We start from the raw sequence: 20,334 nt of genomic DNA on the forward strand, positions 1-20,334 counted from the left end.
AAAATACCCTTGATGGATTTCTTCTTTATTTTCATAAACCAAATTAAGAGGTAATAAAAAATAAAAATGAAAAAAAAAAACAGTTACAATGAAGAAGAAATACCAAAAGTTGCATTTTTCCTTCATATATATACACACACATCAATTCTTCTGCAGGATCATACAATATATAAGCATTTGTTATCTAAGAAAGAAATAATTAAACAGAATGGACGTTCATCAATTTTAGCTTTGTACTTTTAAACAAATTTTTGTTACGAATTTACAACATCAATATAATTTATATGTGTATATACTAAACAAAGCTGTATACAAATTATAGAAAAGTCATGGTGTCCTATACAAAGCTGTATAATAATTCTTGACCACTGCCAATATAAGCTTTCAAAAGGAATGTATGTGCTTCACTTTTTCAATAATCTGCTTCACCTTCTTCAATGGCTCTTCGTGCAAGTAGGATGGATCATCGAGCTCTGAAGCTAAGCTCCGATCACCAAGAAAAGCACGAAATGATTCTGCAACTGAATTTGACAGAGAACTGAGATTATATCCCCCTTCTAAGAAAAACACGCAACGTCCCCCACATAAATCTTTAGCAAGTTGCTTAATGCTGGAGGCTAGCATGTAATATGTTCCTGTTGTGAACTGTAAGCTGGCAAGTGGATCCAACAGATGGGCATCATACCTGAAAACTTTAGACGACACGTTAGCATTGCTGTATATCCGACCTCATTACAAGACCAGAAACGGAATATATGAGGCATGATAGTAGTGAATAGACCAAATATTCCGACCTCATTGCATTGCTAGTTTAACAGACAACAGAAGCATAATACATGATCCATTATTAACGTCAAAAGAAAAAGGAACCACACAGTAGAGAACAGTAAAGAAAAGTAAAAGGAACTGTGTTAGAATCATATGTGTTGTTTTATATTCCGAATGTTGAGACTATCTAGACGGAATAGAAAATTACCCAGCTGAAACAAGGATTATATCTGGCTTGAACCTTTGAGCACACGGTACAATAACTTCATCAAAAACTGTTCGCATTGCTGTATCACCGGATCCTCCAGGTAAAGGGAGGTTTAGTGTTGATCCTTCACCACTTCCACAACCAATTTGATCTATCTTACCCGTTCCTGGATAACTTCCAGCCTACATCGATCCAAGGATAAGTGAGCATAACTGATAAAAATCCGTGCAATTGTTAAGTTCCAGACTCTATTAATTCTACACATCGAGGTGCATAGCTAGCATATAATGAAAGCAATCTTATTTTCCTCTAAACACAATGTTTGGTTGAGGTGAAAGGTGGAACGCAGTAGCAAGGGTGAAGGTTGTTTCCTTGTAATGTAGCAAGTAAAGAAGATAACAACAACATACTCAGTGTGATTCCACAAGTGGGGTTTGGAGAGAGTAGCATGTAGGCAGACCTTACCCCTACATATTGTGGGGTAGAGAGATTGTTTCTGATAAACCCTCAGCTCGAAAGAAAAGAGAATCCGGTTACATGGCAGCACAAAAATATGACAGCAAAATAACAAGATACAAGGCAAATGAAGCAACAGATAGTACTACACATTGAAGAAAACGAACTGCGCCGATTACTAAATAATACTAGTAATAAGGAGAAGCAGATAGAGGGATAGCCCCATGCATCTTCCACACAAAGAATGACAACACTCTGCTACCTATCAACCTTCTAGCCTAATCCTCGCCCTCCACATTTTCTTATCTAGGGTCATGTCCACGGTAAGCTAAAGCTGGCACATGTCACGTCTAATCATATCCCCCTATCTAATAGTAAAAAGATACAAGGCAAATGAAGCAACAGATAGCAACAAATATTGAAGATACGAAACTATGATTACTAAATAATACTACTATTTTGGGACGGACGACAATCATAATTGATGTGTTCAAGCAAATAAATTTCCTGAGGAGTAATCACCAAGTCCCAAGCACCCTTGAACTGAACAGTGTCAAGAATAATCATTTTTGTGGATCACTAGATTTGGCTCAATTATTAGATCAAACCAAATGATCTTTCGTTCATACAAACTACATTTTATAATAGCAGTTGGTTCAGAGGTAAAAATGTCAATATTTCCTAAGCAATTTGTTCGATGTAATGTGTAGCTTACTTGGTGAGTTGAAAGGAAAAATATATCTGGGTCCTCGTAGAAGGCATCATTGGTTCCATTTCCATGATGGACATCAAAGTCTATGATAAAAACACGTTGCAATCCATGCATTCTTTGAGCATAACGAGCAGCAATAGCAATATTTCCAAACACACAAAAGCCCATGGCCCCCTTCGGAACAGCATGGTGACCAGGAGGTCGAATTAGTGCAAAAGCGACAGGAGGATCTTTGCTTACTCTGGATGCTGCAACCTGAAATATCAGATGAAACAATTAATCCAGCTTTGAGAGACAGAAGTTTACCAACAAAACGCACCCTAAACTGATTGCTACATTAAACGAAGTATTCCGAGTAAACTGAAATATTACTAACAGCTTAGACGGATACATTACCACTGAATCAACCAAGGAAATCCCAGCTCCAGCTGCCAATAACGACTCTTGGAATGTCTGCATCATATTATATCAAGATCAGAGTTCACATTGCCATAGGAACACTTGGTGTTAAATCTTTCTGACGGAACTCAATAATTTTAGGAACCTATTAGCTCATACATATTCAAAAACTTTCCTGATTAAGAATAGTTATTTCATTAAATATTAGAGAACTTCGAGCATGAAATTTACTAAAATGGAATGTTAATGTCTATGGGGTTATGCACAGGGCTGAGCTTTCATAGTTACACTCCTACATCATCATGCATAATGAAATAGTATCTCCATATGTTTAGTTGATCAACATAAAGCACCATATATGACCACTTGTGCCTCATTAGGATGATATTGTAGACTCATACAAGAACAATTGACAGATATCAACCACCCTACTTAGTGCACTTAAAATAGCACTCCTGAACTATAGGATATCCTTTAATAGAATCAATCCACTTGAAAACACCCTTAAAAATCTTGAATCAAAGTTTGGATACTATCCAACTCCACAAAATTCATCAGTCATCACAGGTAAGCTAATCCTAGTTATTCTAGGAAGCCAAGCATTTATACTAGGTCTAATTATTCCATAGTAATGATTTAGGTATTTCACATTTATTTGAGTTTGTCCATTAATTAGTATACTATATGTATAATATTTTCTTGCAATTTATGTTATTTAGAAATGTAGAATAAAGTATAAATTTATATTAAATAAAAATTTTGAAATAGTAAAATTTTATATCCCATGAATTTATGAAAATTATATAAAGTGATTATTTGGGAAAAAGAAAGAAAAAAATTATATCATGAAATAAGAAAATAAGACTAAAACAGAACATGCTGAGGAGAGAGGAGAAGATTCCTTTTTAGAGAGTAAAATAGAGGATTGGGCTGGAGTTGGTTGTCTAAAAAAATAGAGAACTCTATATTTGGAAAGTAAAATAGATTTTAAGGTTGGAGATGCCCTCAGGATTCTATTTCCAGTTGTTCTCATACTACATCAACAACAAGAAGCTAAAATAACTGAAGTTTGGAGTAACCAAGGCTGGGATCTTAGTGTAAGAAGGCCTCTAAATGACTTAGGATATGTCAGGATTCATAGAATTCCTCAACATTCTCAATTTCTTCAAAAGGAGTCTCACTAGAACAAGATAGGTTACGGTGGCTCAGAGACAGTCAAGGGATCTTTTCAGTCAAGACAGCAAATTATACGAGGAATCAGAACAACCACCTTAATGTGCAGTGGCCCTGGAAGCATTTATGGAAACCAAGACACCATACAAAGTGATGTGTTTTGTTTGATTCGTAGTTAAGTTGGTCCACTTGACACAAGAGAGACCGCAGAGGAGGAATACACCTTTGCATTATCTGCCATCTACGTGGAAGAAATGCAGAAGCAGATAGTCATCTTTTTGGCTATGTAAGGTGACTTCTCAACGGAGGGGCATATTTGTAGCTATGATTCGTTTAAGCCGGACAATACTAATGAAAACACTAGATATGCTATGAGCAGATTCATGAGCAGGAAGCACCACCTCAGTCTACTCCAGAGATAATCAACCAGGTTCTCACTTATATAAGTGAGTTATCCGATCAGGGCCAGGCATCCAACTGTTTTCTGCACCAGCAACTCAAGTTCAAGGAGTACAACATGCAGCTATTGTGGCTCCCCGCATGGATGCGTCCTTGGAAACATGCATGTTTCCTCGATTAACTACAGGGCCTATAATGACTAGTGACCATCATGATCTCTTTATTGAGTTCTTAAAGTTGAAACCTTTGGTCTTCAAGAATACTGAATCTGAAGATCTGACCTACCAGTTTCAAGAGGATGCTAAACTGTGGTGGCAGTCTCATGTTGAGTGTCGAGGCATCACCTATGACTTGCGCAACATTTTCTAGATTCTTCATGGAGAAGTATATACTCGGAGTTTGAGGGACAAAAGGAGATATAAGTTCCTGAACATAGAGCAAGGAAAGATGCCGGTTGCAGCCTGAGGCCAAATTTCGTGCATTATCCAGATATGCCACTCAACTTTGCTTCAGTCTGCAAGAGCGGATTCGCCACTTTTGTGAAGGGACTGAGGTAAGATTTGCAGATTCCAGCTTTACAGGTAACTGCTTTTGCAAAATCTTTACAAGAAGCGGTTGATTTTGTGATAGAGGTATTGAAGGTGAAGTAAGATGACTTTACCAAGGTGTCAATATTTAAGAACTTTCATAAAAGAGGTGAGGTTAGTGGTTCTTACTTTAGAGGCGGAATTTCGGGGGTTATCCACCCCGTCCTCATCATTTTTCATTGCAAGTTCCAGTTGAGGGTCCGTCGCCAACTAGTAAGCCTTTTTCTGTGTTTGGGGGTTATCTTCAGTCTTTCATCTTCATAGAAAACCTACTCTCGACTCCAGAACTTGCTATGGATGTGGTGAGGCTGGGCATATTAGGAAATATTGTCCAAGGCAGATCCAAGCTCAGTATGATTAGAGTTACAAATCTCCAGCAGTTAGAGGTAGGGGTGGTCATGGTAGAGGTTGTCATTCTGGAGGACGTGGTGGCCAAGGTAATCATGGTCACCAGTTCAACCAGGGTGGCAGGCAGGTTGAAACTACTGGACACAGCCCGATAGAGGCAATGGATAGACAAGCGATAGACCCATTTTATGCTTTCCCTAGGAGGCCAGAGGTAGAGGCATCTGATGTTGTTATCACATGTACTCTTCTGGTCTGTGATTGCATGACTTTTGTATTGTTTGATTCGAGATCCACATTTTCTTATATTTTTCCTTATTAGCTAATGGACTTTATTTACATTGTGACTTGCTTGACATACCTATTCGTGTCTCTACTCCTGTCGCCAGTGTGTTAGTTGAGAAGATGTATAGGTCCTGCCTTGTGACTTTTATGGGGAGCAAAACTTATGTAGATTTGATTACACTGAGATGGTTGATTTTGATGTAATTCTGGTATGCTTGGCTTTTGCTAAATTTTGCTATCTTAAATTATAATGTTAAGACTGTAACTTTGGTTAAGCCTGGGATAGGTCCGCTGGTATGGGAGGGTGACTATGTTCCACCCCAGTTCACATTATCTCTTTTCTTCGTGCTAAGAGGTTGGTGAGTAAGGGTTGTTCAACTTTCATATCTCAGGGATGATACTTCCAAAGTGCCATCGATTGAGTATGTTTTGATAGTTCGTGAGTTTGTGGATGTTTATCCTGCAGACCTGCATAGTATACCAATTCATAGGGATATTGATTTTCGTATTGACCTAGAGTCGGGGACTCGCCCCATTCCATCCCCCTTATAGAATGGCCCAGCTGAGTTGAGAGAGTTCAAGGCCCAACTTTAGGAGTTGTTAGGTAAAGGCTTTATTAGACCGAGTGCCCCTCCTTGGGGTGCTCTAGTTTTATTTGTGAAGGAGGATGGTAGTTTTCGTGTAACGACCTGTTTAGTTGTTTTGAGCAGCAGACTTTGATTTTGGAAAAACTGGCAAGACAACGGGCCCCACGACGGACCGTCGTAGGCACGACAGACCGTCGCAGGGCCTCGTTTCAAAACACTTAGAAAATCTGAAAATTGGGTACTGAAATTGACTCTCTGAACTTCGTAACGAAATGGCAGGACGGACCGTCACAGGTGTGACGGACCGTCACAGGTGTGACGGACCGTCACAGAGCCTTCAGTGGAAATCCACTCTCTGGACCTTGCGACGACCTGCAGGACGGACCGTCGCAGGCACGACGGGCCATCGCAGGTTGCGCAATCCCAGTCTGGGTCGGATTTCTTTACACGTTTTAAGGGACGTTTTGGACTATTCCTACTTTAATTATAAAGTTAGTGGGTTAATGTTAATAAGTCTAATTACTTGGGGGTTAAAAGAGGTAACCTTAAGTTAATTAGTGGGTTATTATTGCCATCTCTTATTCTTAATTATATGCTAATTAGGGTAAAGGAAAGAGGGTTTGAATAAAGAAAATAGAAAGAACAAGAGAGAGAGAGGATCGATCGAACGAGGAAGAGAGAAAACACAAGCTTCGGGGAATTTACTTGCTTGATCACTAATCTTCGGTGGAGGTAGGTTATGGTTTTCATGCTATTCGTAGTAAACTCTTAATAGCGAATGATATGTGTTAGTAGTATTGTAAACCCTTCTATATGCTTAATTGTATGCTTGCATGAATGATGTGATTATGTAATTATGAATAAAGAAGCATGATGAAGCTATTGAATCCCAAATCTTGAAAAGAAACCCTAATCTACTTTGTTAATGATGATGCCTTGGTATAAAAGAAGGCTTGATGAACGAAAGTGGTGAGATTAGGGGATCGGGTGCCACGTTCCGGTACCAGGATAGAGATAGAGGATCGGGTGCCACGTTCCGGTACCAGGATAGAGATAGAGGATCGGGTGCCACGTTCCGGTACCAGGATAGAATGAGGATCGGAGTGTCACGTTCCGACACCAGGATAGTATATGGATCGGGTGCCACATTCCGGTACCAGGATAGAATGAGGATCGGAGTGTCACGTTCCGACACCAGGATAGTATATGGATCGGGTGCCACATTCCGGTACCAAGATAGAATGCGGATCGGAGTGTCACGTTCCGACACCAGGATAGTATATGGATCAGAGTGTCACGTACCGACACGAGGGGAATAAATATAATGAATCTTGCAAGATGCTAATATACTCAATTTAATGAAACTAATTCCCAAATGAGTATGGTATTGAGGCTTGAGTCCTCATGTGTGAACTTGACGGTAATTGTTAATGATATAGTACTTGTTGCTACATGTTGAGTATCATAGTTGATTTTATGATATTGCTTAATATGTATTGTTTTCTATTTCGAGTTGGCCGATGATATCTACTCAGTACCCGTGTTTTGTACTGACCCCTGCTTTTATGTTTTCTTCTTTGTTATTTGTGGAGTGCAGCAAATGTGCCGTCGTCTTCGACTCAACAGTAATTCAAGCCAGTCTTTACTACATCGGAAATTCAGGGTGAGCTAATGCTTCTAGCTTGGACTGGATCTTCTTCTTCAAGTCTTGATGCCTTGAACTTCCAGCATGGACTATCTTCTTATGTATTTTTAGCTTCTTAGACATTTTTAGTTAGTAATTTGATCATAGATGTTCTTGTGATGATGACTTCCAGATTTTGGGGAATAATAGTTATTGAATTGGTTTTTATTTAACGAGCTTAAGTCTTCCGCATTATTTTCTGTTGATATACGTTGAAATGATAAGGTTTAGATTGGTTGGTTCGCTCACATAGGAGGGTAAATGTGGGTGCCAGTCGCGGCTCGGTTTTGGGTCGTGACATTTCGAATATGCATAGACTATAGGTAGTTGAATAAGGTAACTATTAAGAACAAGTACCCCATTCCTCGCATTAATGACTTGTTTGATTAGTTCAGGGTGCTTGTGCGTTCTCAAAAATTGATTTGAGATACGATTTTCATCATCTAAAATACGAGCGATGAATGTGCCAAAGACTGTTTTTCGAACAAGGTATGAACATTATGAGTTCTTAGTAATGTCTTTAGGGCTTACGAATGTCTGTGTTGCTTTCATGAGCCAGATGAATAGAATTTTTAAGCCATATTTGGATCTCTTCGTTAATGTATTATTGATGACATACTGATCTACTCCAAGAGCAAGAAAGAACATGAAGAGCATTTGAGAATTATATTGGGGTTGTTAATGGAGAAAATGCTTTATCCCTAAATTCTCCAAGTGTGAGTTTTGGCTCGATTCAATGTCCTTTCTCGGGGCACGTGGTTTTGAGTGATGGTGGATCCCACTAAAATCAAAGTAGTGAAGAGTTAGGTAAGGCCTACTAATGTTTTAGAGATAAGGAGTTTTGATGGTTTAGCAGCTACAACCGTGGATTCATTAAGGAATTTTCTTCCATTGCTTCCCAACTGACCAACTTGATCAAGCAGAATGTTCCCTTTGTATGGTCGGATGAGTGTGAAAAGAGCTTCATGCGACTCAAGACCTTGTTGACTACTGAACCAATTCTTGCCTTGCCTGTGGAAGGTAAGAATTTCATTATTTATTGTGATCATCTTATTCTGGTTTAGGTGCAGTGCTAATGTAGGAGAGCAATGTAATTGCCTATGCTTCAAGACAACTGAAAGTGCACGAACGTAACTACCCGACCCATGATTTGAAGTTGGCTACAGTTGTGCATTGAAGCAGCGGAGGCATTATCTACCTGGGTCAAGTGTGAAATGTATACAAATCATCATAATTTACAATGTGTTCACTCAGAAGGACTTGAATTTGAGGCAAAAAAGGTGGATGGAGTTACTTAAAGAATATGACACTACTATTCTGTATTACCCAAGAAAACTAATATCACGGTTGATGCCCTAAGTAGAAAAGCAGGGAACATGGGGAGTTTAGCCACTTACAGGTTTCTAAACACCCATAGGCTAGAGAGCTTCAAACTCTAGCTAATGACTTTATGAGACTGGAAGTAATTCAGAAATGAGGATTCTTGGCTTGTGTGGAGGCAAGATCTTTTCTTGACAAGCTTAAAGGAAAGTAGTTTGATGACGAGAAGCTGAACCGAATTCGAGACATGGTATTGCAAGAAGAGTCTAAAGAGGTTGTTATTGATGAGGAAGGCGTCTTGAGAATTAAGGGGCGGGTATGTGTGCATCGTGTTGATGATTTGACTCATACTATCCTTATAGAGACTCATCGTTCGAGGTATTCTATACATCCTGGTGCAACCAAGATGCATCGTGATCTGGAACAACATTATTGAGTGGAGTAGAATGAAGCTTACATTGTTGATTCGGTTGCCTAATGCCCAAATTGTCACCAGGTAAAGTACGAGCATCAGAGGCCTACAGGTACACTTCAGAGAATGTCCATTCTTGAATGGAAGTAGGAAAGAATTGCAATGAATATCGTGGTTGGTCTTCCAAAGACATTGTTAAGTTTGATTCTATCTGGGTAATTGTTGCCAGATTAACTAAGTCTACTCACTTCATTCCGGTCAAGGTGACTTATAATGCAGAGAAGTTAAGCCAAACTCTATATCCGTGAGACTGTTCAATTGCATGGAGTTCTGATTTCCATCATATCAGATAGTGGTACACAATTTACTTCTAACTTTAAGAGGACCTTGCAGGCTGAATTAGGAACTAGATTGGATCTAAGTACTGCATTTTACCCTCAGACCGGTGGACAGTCTGAGCTATTCTAGATAGGGACGTCTGAAAGTTAAGGTCAAAGGAGATTGCATCTATCAAGGTTCAGTGGAAGAATCATATGTTGAAGAGTCTACTTAGGAGAGTAGATGCTAATATGCAAGAAAGGTAAATCACATCTTATTGTCGATTTAGGTACATTTTCTTACCATCACCTTGTTTTGATCGTTCGAGGACGAACAATGGGTAAATTGGTATTTAATGTAATGACCCATTAGGTTGTTTTGAGTATTATAGCTTCTTATTTCACAAGACTCTTCCAATAAATTCTAAATGGGTATTTTGGACTATTTGTAATTATAGTTATATAATTAATGAGATAGTTTTAATAATTAAATTAGTTGAGGGTTGAAGAAAATAATATTAAAATTAGTAATAAGCCATTTTTACAACTTTTATAATTGGTCATGTATAATAATTAGGGTAAAGAAATAATCTATAAAAGAAAGACGGAAGAAAACTAGGCGAGAGTGAAAATGAATTAGTTGATGGATTAATGATTAGTCAATCATTGACTGATGATATGATAAATTTGGGTTAGAGTTGTTGTCACTAGTTTTCGAAGTCAGTGGCTTTAATCTTATTACGTTGTCATCATATTTAAATTGAGTTTTAATATATTGAGATATCTAATTAAATATTAGGTGTATTAAATAATTTGAATATCATTAAAGTGATGATAATTAGAGCAACTGAAACTTACCCTTAGGCTTGAACTTTAGGAAAATAACTAGATTTGGGAGAGTTATTGGGTCTAGGCTAGACATATAGTAATATGGATGTCTATAGACTCATTTACTTATGAATGTTTAATAGATTGGAAACGTTCGGAGACATTGAGGAAAGGAAAAACTTTGGAAAACTAGCTTCCTCGACTTCAATCCTTGGTGGAGGTGGGTTAAGGTTTATTCTATGTCATAGATAGACTTTTAATAGTGATTGAAGTTATTGAGTGATATTGTGAATTTCTTCATGTACTTGGTTATCTGGTTTGGATAATCTATGTGTTGTTTGTGATTGGTTTGAAATCCTTAGACCGTGAACTTTATAATCATGAACTTTCTCTATCGAAGTGATGTCTTGAATAAAGAAGGCTTGGTAAAATATTATTAATTAAGTAAAAGCGGTGATAATAAATGATAAATTAACGATATATTTGGACAGAGTGCCATGAGTCGGCACGATGTTATTGGATCGGGTATCACGTTCCGGCAATATTAAAGGAAAACATATATAATATCCAAGCGGCACGTACTTATATATGTCTTCCTTTAATGTTTCCGTGTTGAACGTGACACCCGATCCAATAACATCGTACTCGTGGAATCCGATCCAAATATATCATTAGTTTATCACCACTTTTCACTTCATGAACAATATTTCATCAAATCTTCTTTATTTAAGGCATCACTTCAATAGAGAAGGTTCAAGATTATAAATTTGACAGTGACAAGATTTCAGACCAATCACAAACACATAGATTATCCAAACCTTACAACCAAGTACATAGGGAAATTCACAATATCACCAATGATTATCAGTCACTATTAAGAGTCTATCTATCGCATAAAATAATCCATAACCTACATCCACAGAGGAATCGAAGTCGAGCAAAACTAATTTTCCAATGTTTTTCCTTTCCTCAATGCCTCTGTACGTTTCCAATCTATTAAACATGCATAATTCATAAGTAAATTAGTTTATAGACACCGATACTACTATATGTCTAGCCTAGACCCAAAAACTCACCCAAATCTATAGTCACTTTTCTAAAGTTCACGCCCAAGGATAAGTCTCGATTGCTCTAATTATCATCATTTTAATGATATTCCAAATATACAATACACCTAATATTTAATTACACATCTCAATATATTAAAACTCAATTTATAATATGATGACAACGTAATAAAATTCAAGATTAAAGTCATTGGCTTCAAAAACTAGTGGCAACAACTTTAACCCAAATTTATCATTATACTATAAGCCTAATATATCATATCATCCGTCAGATTGACTAATCATTAATTCATCAACCAATTCATTATCGCCCTCACTTTCTTATCGAAGTCCAAACTCTCATCGCATCCGCTAACACCCAATTTCAATTCATATCTAACCATGAAATATTATTGTATAATACTTAACCTCCTACCATTAAATCAGGACATTGAAGATTCAAAACATTAGCTCGATGTCTGTCTTCCTTGTTAGACGCTGCAGGTAAAGTTTCTCGCCTAGTTTTCTCTCTTCTTTCTTTTACAGATGATTTATTTGCCCAAATTATTATACATGACCAATTATAAAAGTGATAAAAATGACTCCCTACTAATTTTAATGTTATTTTTCTTTAACCACCGACTAAATTAATTATTAAAATTAACTCATTAGTTATATAACTATAGTTACAAATAGTCCAAAATACCTATTTAGAATTTATCGGAAAAGTCTTCTATGAAATAAGAAGTTAAAGTACCCAAAACGACCTAATGGGTCGTTACAATGGCTGACGAACACCCAGCAGAAAACACCAAAAATAGTTTGGAGAAGGGAAAAATTAACCTAAAATAAGTGTAATGTGACGCATGTGTGTTAACATCATAAAGTTAAATATGGTAGAGACTAGCATCAGAAAGAGGAAGAGTTACCGTAAGAGATATATTCTTACTGTGGCAGTAGCATATGTGGGTCCAGATCCATCAATGAAAATTAGACCTTTCTCTAAAGCTTGATCCATAGCCTGCAAATGATAGTCAACAAATCAAGAGAACATAGGATGAGAAAAATTAATGGTGACAACGGCGATGACAAAGATGGTGATGATGATACTACTACTATAATAAATAAACAATAACAATTTTTACAATGACATCACAAATAACAAAGAACAATAGGAACAGTAACAATACTAAGGATGATGACAACAATTATGCAAAGTAAAAATAATGTGGAAAACATTCCCTCAGTTTCAGAAGGAATGGACAAGTTAGGAATATCAGAGTACAACCATTCAATTTCCTATCACAAATTATCAATTTCTTTATTTTCCTAAAATTAAAATTATATAAAAAGTATTGTTACTAAATCTTTTACAACTAAGACTATTTAGATAAAGCACATATTGAGGATAAAATGAGAGATATGACATTTGCGATGGTTTAGCCATGTCCTAAGTCAATTTATGAATGTGAAACCGTAGCATGTGAAAGTGTCAACAAAGAACGAGGTAAACCTAAAATAAATGAAAGAGAGTTGTCTTGATGGACCTAGTCTCTTGAAATCCATGCAGGCCTGAGCAAAAATAGGGAACCCAACATTTCTCCACCTGTTACAACTTTTTTAAAGATTAAATTCCAAAAACAAAGTAAGAAGTCCTTATGCTAACCTCTTTACAGTATATGACAAAACTACGCATGTAGACGTTACAAATAAAAACATTATTTTATACTATATGGAGTCTTCACATTAATGGTGCACTCTAAGTGAATGGCAATGACATGGGTATGGGTGCTTCACATACTACTTTAAGATAGAATAAATCCCACTAAAAGTGAAAAACGGCCATGTAGAATACATACCAATATCGACTTTTCAAACCCAAATCTCCATGTAACATCAAAATAATAGATGACTTTTAAGAAAAACCCCAAAATTGAAAAAAAAAAGAGAGGAATGCCAAGCATGAGATCATCTCTATCTACGAACCAAAATATAAACCCGTATCCATGATCACATGGATTGAAAATATTAAGGAAATGTAACTTTTTAGATCGAATTCAAAGTTTGTTTGTATGATGGAAGTCATTTTCCATGGTAACTATTTTTCAAGAAAATGTTTTCTGGGTGAGTGGAAAATAGTTTCAGAAAAACATAGATCCATCAAAGGATTAATAATAATCTTCCCAAACCAGGTAATGCGCTAGTTAAAAAATTTACTACTAAATATCAATAATGCAAAGGTGTTACTTGAAATAAATAACATAAAGCTAAAAATTTATTTCATAGTCTCCAATAAAAGATATGAAGTAAGAAGTAAAATAGAAGTTCGGAAATGACTTGCATGGATATATGAGGAAAGTCATTTTTCTCATTTTGATGGATAACATTTTCTAGAAACCAAAATGTTGTTGTCATGGAATATTTTACTGAAAAGTGACTTCCATCAATCAAACACACCACCACAAAAGTTTTGAATTATCGTACAACAACATTAACAAGAAGAATTACCAAACCTTATGGCTATGCTACCTTCTCAAGCCCTGAAACATAGGGCCCAACATGAACACTTTCTATGTCATCTGTTGTAGCTGGTCTGAAATTCTGCACTTCAACAACATCTGAGCCTCGAAACTGGAACACAAGATAGCTTGATTAGTTGTATAGGTGTTTTATAAAATCTCTATATGCATCTTGCTAGTGCTCATGAAGGTTTAGGACGTTTTAATCAGAACCAAATCCCCCCCCTCCCCCGCCCAAAAAAGTGGTAGAGTTCTACTAGGAATTCTCTTGCCTACTATGATCACCATAGTGTTCAAGGTTCTATGACAAAGGAAAATTCACCAGATCTGACTTTATAATATCTCTAAGTTCCTAGTGGAAACTGCTTCACTCTAGCGTAGGATGGTAGCTCCTATAAAATTCTTCCTGTATATTGCTAACACTTAAGAATCGGAGGTAGCTCACACAAGGTTTAGCTATATAACTAGAATGGGAGTGTCATTAGGTGACACATCATGCAGGAGAGTAATGACACCATTTGGGATAGTGATCCTGGCAAGAGGCTTGGTTTAGTCAATTAACTATCGGTGTGCATACTGGATGACATTGAGTGTTACATGCAAGTTTGGCTTTTATGTCAACAGGATGTTGAGCAGCAACAACTTGGAGGACTTGGGAACTATTGCCAGTTATGGAGATCCATGGTAGAGCAAGGCTAAGAATTTATCACATGTTAGCCGAAGTTCGGAGATTATGCACTATTATGGTGGTCGTGGATAGATTTTCGATGTATGCCTATCTTCATGCATGGCTCACTGAGCTTTGCATTGCCGAGGAAGCTGTCAAGCTATTCTTAAGAACGAGTTTAAGTATTTGGGGTTGGCGAGGCATATAATTAGTGATTGAAACCCTCACTTTACGGGATTGCACTTTCCTACTAGCTTCAACCCGTACACAGATGGATAGATGAAGCGAGTCAATGCTTTTTACTAGCTTCCACAATAAAGTTGCAATCAATATAGCTTAGAGCCTCAGAATCATGTTCAACATGACTGAACAAAATAAAATGAAATTGATTGGCACTTCGTCAAAGAGAGAGTTACTAATCGCAGCTTGAGTTTGTTTCATGTAGCGTCAGAAAACAAATAGCATATGTGCTTACATAGGGCCTCAGCGAACATATTATGCTAATTAATTGGCATGATTTTGGGAGACCTCATTTTTCCTTTACCTAGCGTAATTTTTATAAAATTATCTCACATTTTATCCCAAATTTATTTTCCTCATCAAGAGATATCCAATGTGTTTGTCTTTTATCATCACCGGTGAAAACAATAAACACAAGAATCAGCACTGACAAATAATTGTGTTGTGTTTGTGGCATACCTTTGAAGTCAAATTCATCTTTTCCAGAGCTGTCAAAATTGCAGGAACTCTAGAGTTGCATTCTGGATGTGATTCCTGAAAATTTTTAGTGACTGAATTCCAAGAAATAGATATTCCCAAAAACAAAGACCTAGTAAAGAGAATCAACAAAAGATTTAAGCTAAATGTTAGGATGGTGAAGTTTACGCAATTCTTACCCTAAAGAAATCATGCAACAGAATATTAACAAAAATCAGTAAAAATAAAAGGAGTTGTTCTATGAAATCCAACTAAGTACTTTGATTAGGGATCCTTGCACTGTAGGAACCTGAAAACTCAAAGCTATATCAACTACTTAGCAAGAAAAATTAAGGGGCAAGGTCATAGGAGTGAAAAGTTCAAAATAGAATGGCGCATTTCTCCCCAAAGATATTTTGCAAGTGAAATCTAGTCTAAACAAAATTATTAAGCAACAAACTGTCACACTTAAATAGAATCAAAGCCAATATATTCATATGATTCAGGAAGCATCTCACAGAACAAGAAATGGCAATGGCACAATTTATTAGTCCAATGTAACCACACAACAGACATGCTAGGAAAAGAGAGAATGCCTCAGAAAAGCTGCAAAACTACTGTTAGAGGAACATCAAGCAATAAAGGTAAGAGTTCCTACAGGGGCGTCCAATAGAATTGGAAAAAAAAAGGGTAAGGAAATTGGAGAGTATTTTGTCATCTCTAAAACAGAAGATAAAACTATGAAGCTTTCAACTTCTACATTCCAGTCTTGTTATGTTAACATTAACTATTTGGCCATGCATAGCTGCTCAGCAATACAAATAAAGGTACTCTAGTCTCAAGATAAATAGAAAAACTAAATTAAATTTAACACCTAATTCACCCATATTCAGGGAAAGAAAACTTAGTCAAGCAAATCACAGTGCGTAATGGGACATGAGAGACAGAGTTCCTGAAACTAAAATTCTTGAAGTTAGATTCTTTGAACAATGGAACATCTCCTCTGACTGCTTACCTAATGATAATTAAAAGAGTTGGTTTGCTTGGTGGGTAGATGCTCACTAAGTGGTGGTCACGGTCCTTTGAATTTGGGTCATGACATTGGCTTTCACTTAAGTCGTGTAATTTTGAATTAAATGATCAATTTGGAACTTATTGACCGAAAATGTTGACTTGATCCAATGTGTCTTGAATTTAGGATTTTGCATAAGTATTGTATGGACTGATCCAATAAGATTTAGATGTCTACGATGTATTTTGAAAGGGAAAAGAATAGACAAATTATAATAAAAACCTGTCGATCTCCAACCAGTCGAAAAGTGACACATGCCCTAAATTTAAATAGGTTTCATGTTGAAGGAGGAATTATTCCTGGAAAGACAAGGATCCTATTGTAGGACATTTAACTAAACAGTCACTGGAATCGAGATTCAGAACTCTGGCATACATGAGTTCTAGACATCTGATAGGGCATATTTGGCACCTTGCAAAGAGCAAAAATCTAGGCATTCCCTACAAGAACTTTGTTCAATTGCAGATAAGTGAACCTTGGAATTAATATCTACTTTTTGCACATGCAGGCGACAGAATGACGTGCAACTACATAGAACAGAATAAGCACAACTTTTTCTTAGGGAACATATATTAACATTATCTACCTAATTCTCAAAATATATCTCAGTAAGGAAACCAATAAGATAACTGTGGGAAAAAGACATAGGAGAGTATAGAGAAAGAATAACCCCAAAGGCAGTAATCTGCTAATCTTCGCAATTAAATGGGCGGAAAAAAAAATATTGCTTCCCCTTTTGGGCAGCCAAAACTTGATAGGAAGTTCATAGAGGTTGTAATGAACTTGATGACGGCATATTTTGAGGTTTATGACACATAACAGTTCTATGTTTCAGATTTCACTGCCATTTAAATTGATCAAGACACTTGAAACAATTCGAACCCCTTGAGGAGATTCTTCTACCAAAAAAAAACAAAAAAACTTTGGGCTGTAAAAGAAGAGAAATTTTCTAGTTGCAACTCTGATATAAGAGTTTGGGTTGATTCCTCCTCAAGACATAAATGGTTATACAAGGCAAACACTTGATCAAAACCGTAGCACCATATATAGCTTTAGTTTAACTCTCATGGTGGGCATAAAAAAAAGAGATATAAAAGTTGTTCCGCATGAGTTGGTTCCACAACAGCTCTAGGAGAAGAATGAAGTAAATGATTCCCTGGAATCACAAAGCTAGCTTGACAATGCATATGGTAAGTAGATTTACTTTACCTGATTATGACCCATTGCAGGAGCAGCAGCATAAATCACTTTTGCACCAACTGCGATATGATCAGAAGGCAAGCCAACATTTCTTTCCTTATGATTTGAACAATAAATGGTGCCTCGAACACTTGATGAAGAATATCCCTTTTCTGGTCTGATGTGCTTGGGGAGATCTGTATACTTAATGGTAATTCCATTTTTGGAATACTTTTTATGAGAGTAAACGTGATGTCTATCATAGAACAGCAAGTTACCTGCCAAAAGGAATTGAAACAATTATGTATACCCATTGAAGCAGTCCATTTTGAAAGAACAGACAAAACAACTCCGCAACAACAATATTTGACACAACGATCTTATACAGGAGTATCCCAACAGAAACTGTGCATTTTCAAAAAAAACTTATTCACCTACAACCAGGCTTATCCCAGGAAAAAAATCAAATGATAGTTTTCGAATCAGATAAAAGTTTAGCTGTGAGTCTGGTGGAGCTACGGTTCATTAATTATCACTGCTAAAAAAACAGTAGACCTAAAAAGCGACCTCAATGACAGGTTACTTTCAAGATTCAAAGTTCACTTAATTTCCAACTTTATGAAATTAATTTAACATACTTGTAAATACTTGGTGTTTCCATTATCTTAGTAGTCAAATTGTAAACTTGTTCTACTTTAATCATGAAGCATTTTGAAAGAATATTGGCTACAAGTCAGAGCTATCTTTTCACGACTGCAAACAAAGATTATTACATAAAATAGTCATTGCAAGCATTATGACAGGCACACAGCTGACTTGCGTTTGCATGTGCTAAAAAGGAAGTTTGTACCCTCCAGCTTGTGTGACTTCTATGTGTTGATGTTGAGTATGTGGTTGTGGGTAGAGTTAGGATACTTGGAGATTATGAATAATGAAAAGAAGTGGAGAAGGGACTGAGGGCAGGGTCTATGGTTTGGGAGAAAATATCCTTGCAACTAAGTGAAACCTTAAAAAAGACTAGAGCCCATTTGGTTTGACTTTTTGAAGTGTGTTTAAGCTATTTTAACTTAAAAACACTTCAAAAAGTCCACTAATTAGCTTAAAACACTTCAAAAGTATTTGGACTGACTTTTGGAGTGTTTGGATAAGTTAAAAAAGTGCTTATAAGCACTTAGTTCTAAACTAAAACGCTAAAAATAAGACAAAAATAATAAGTTCTATAGTTTTTGGATAATAAGCCAAAAATGAAAAGTCAACCAAACAAACTCTAAAGCTAATACCAAAAGTTCTCAAACATCATGATTCATGCAAACCTTCACCTAATATTTAACCTAAAACTTGCAATTGCTGAATAATAAAGTTAATAGTTAATAGAACATCATCATATTTATATTGTGGAACATGGAATAGAAATTTGATAGACAAGACAATTAAGTTGGCAAGACCAATTCATAGAACAGAGTAACTAAGCATCAGCTTTTAATTATAAATCACCCCTACTTAGAATTTATAAACTTTTTTTCCCAATGAACAGGTCCAATGAACAATATTTGTATGACTCAAAGTGAAGAATCAACATGCAAGTAAACTAAATTAGTGGACCACATCAAAAAAAAAAATTGAATTTTGTACGTTTTTCAGAACTTTCTAATGAGAACATACACAATATTGTGTGATTGAGTTAATTACAAAACGAAGTGAACAGTACAAAAAAATCCTGCTTGACACTACAATGGTGGTATTGACCTGCAACTACTATCATATGCTCAACCGCCTGATCTCCACATCGAAATAACAAGGTAATAACCATCAGAACCATAAAAGGGGCATTCGACGTTCCCTCAATAATTTAATGTTGTTAATACTCTTTACCCTATACAAATGTTCTCGATCCTTTTTCCCATAAACTGATGATTCTGTAACAGTTCACTCGACTTCTTCCCCCAATATTCCACTAAAATCTCAATACTTACCTTAACAACATTACCACAACGACACAATTTCTCAATTATAACTAATACTATAGCAAATTTCATTAATTATTGAGCAAGCAAGATTATTTGAACTTTGAAGTATCATTAAAAAATAGCAGCAAAGTAGACAATAAAATCACAATTAATAATAAGGAATTAATAAAGTGTTTTAGAGCTTATCAAGGTAAAACCTAACATGGATTTTTTAATAAAAAATTAAGCGAATTTTTTAACTTACACTGGATCGAGGGGACCGCAGGCCGTGAAGCAGTCGTGGCCGTGAAATTCGTCAGCGGAGGAGTTGCTGCGGCGGACATCATCGCCGGTAGAGAGGATACAGACTTCATCGCCGGTGCAAAAAATTACAAAAGGTTTTTTTTTATTAAAATAAAAATGGGCCTCTCTTGAGTTTGGATAAATAATGAGAAATATTGCTTTTTTTTATTGGAAAAATTAGTAAATTAGTCAAAATAAATAACATATTTAGTAAAAATATTCATACTTTATAAATATTAGCAAATATGTCTCAATTTTCTTCCTATTTTATCTCTCTTTTTCAATTAATTCTATATATCCTTTTTTTAGAAAAAAAAATCATTCTCTCTCATATTTATCTTTTCAAATTGTTAATTCTCTTTTCCATTTAATTTTTTTTCTCTCTCGTGGTTATCTTTTCTAATTTTCCTCCAACATTCAAGTTGC

At 36.2% G+C, this 20,334-nt stretch overlaps 1 protein-coding gene across 3 annotated transcripts; it reads right to left on the reverse strand.

Moving 5' to 3' along the window:
- Positions 1–215: 215 nt before the first annotated feature.
- On the reverse strand, positions 216–20,050 carry LOC101251499 (histone deacetylase 14, chloroplastic). 3 transcript variants are annotated; one of them, XM_004228424.5, is made up of 9 exons: positions 19,871–20,050; positions 17,690–17,937; positions 15,412–15,486; positions 14,056–14,157; positions 12,476–12,547; positions 2,541–2,597; positions 2,148–2,399; positions 977–1,158; positions 216–685 (listed from the first exon to the last, which is right to left on the reverse strand). In XM_004228424.5, exons 1-9 carry the CDS (start codon positions 19,977–19,979, stop codon positions 385–387), a joined length of 1,398 nt encoding a protein of 465 aa, XP_004228472.1. In that variant the 5' UTR covers positions 19,980–20,050; the 3' UTR covers positions 216–384. The 3 variants fall into 3 exon arrangements, with proteins under 3 accessions (XP_004228472.1, XP_010312921.1, XP_010312891.1); XM_010314619.4 differs by having other exon boundaries at positions 216–692; XM_010314589.2 differs by having other exon boundaries at positions 15,412–15,541; positions 19,871–20,020.
- Between the last annotated feature and the right edge of the window lie 284 nt (positions 20,051–20,334).

This window comes from Solanum lycopersicum, chromosome 1 (assembly GCF_036512215.1).
Source record: "Solanum lycopersicum chromosome 1, SLM_r2.1".
Lineage (NCBI taxonomy): Eukaryota > Viridiplantae > Streptophyta > Magnoliopsida > Solanales > Solanaceae > Solanum > Solanum lycopersicum.

Coding starts and splice junctions, on each gene's coding strand:
- LOC101251499 (XM_004228424.5), bottom strand. CDS start 19,979: ATGAAGTCTGTATCCTCTCTACCGGCGATGATGTCCGCCGCAGCAACT. Junction 14,158..15,411: donor AGATGAATTTGACTTCAAAG/GTATGCCACAAA, acceptor CTTGTGTTCCAG/TTTCGAGGCTCAGATGTTGT. Junction 12,548..14,055: donor ATGTTTCAGGGCTTGAGAAG/GTAGCATAGCCA, acceptor TATCATTTGCAG/GCTATGGATCAAGCTTTAGA.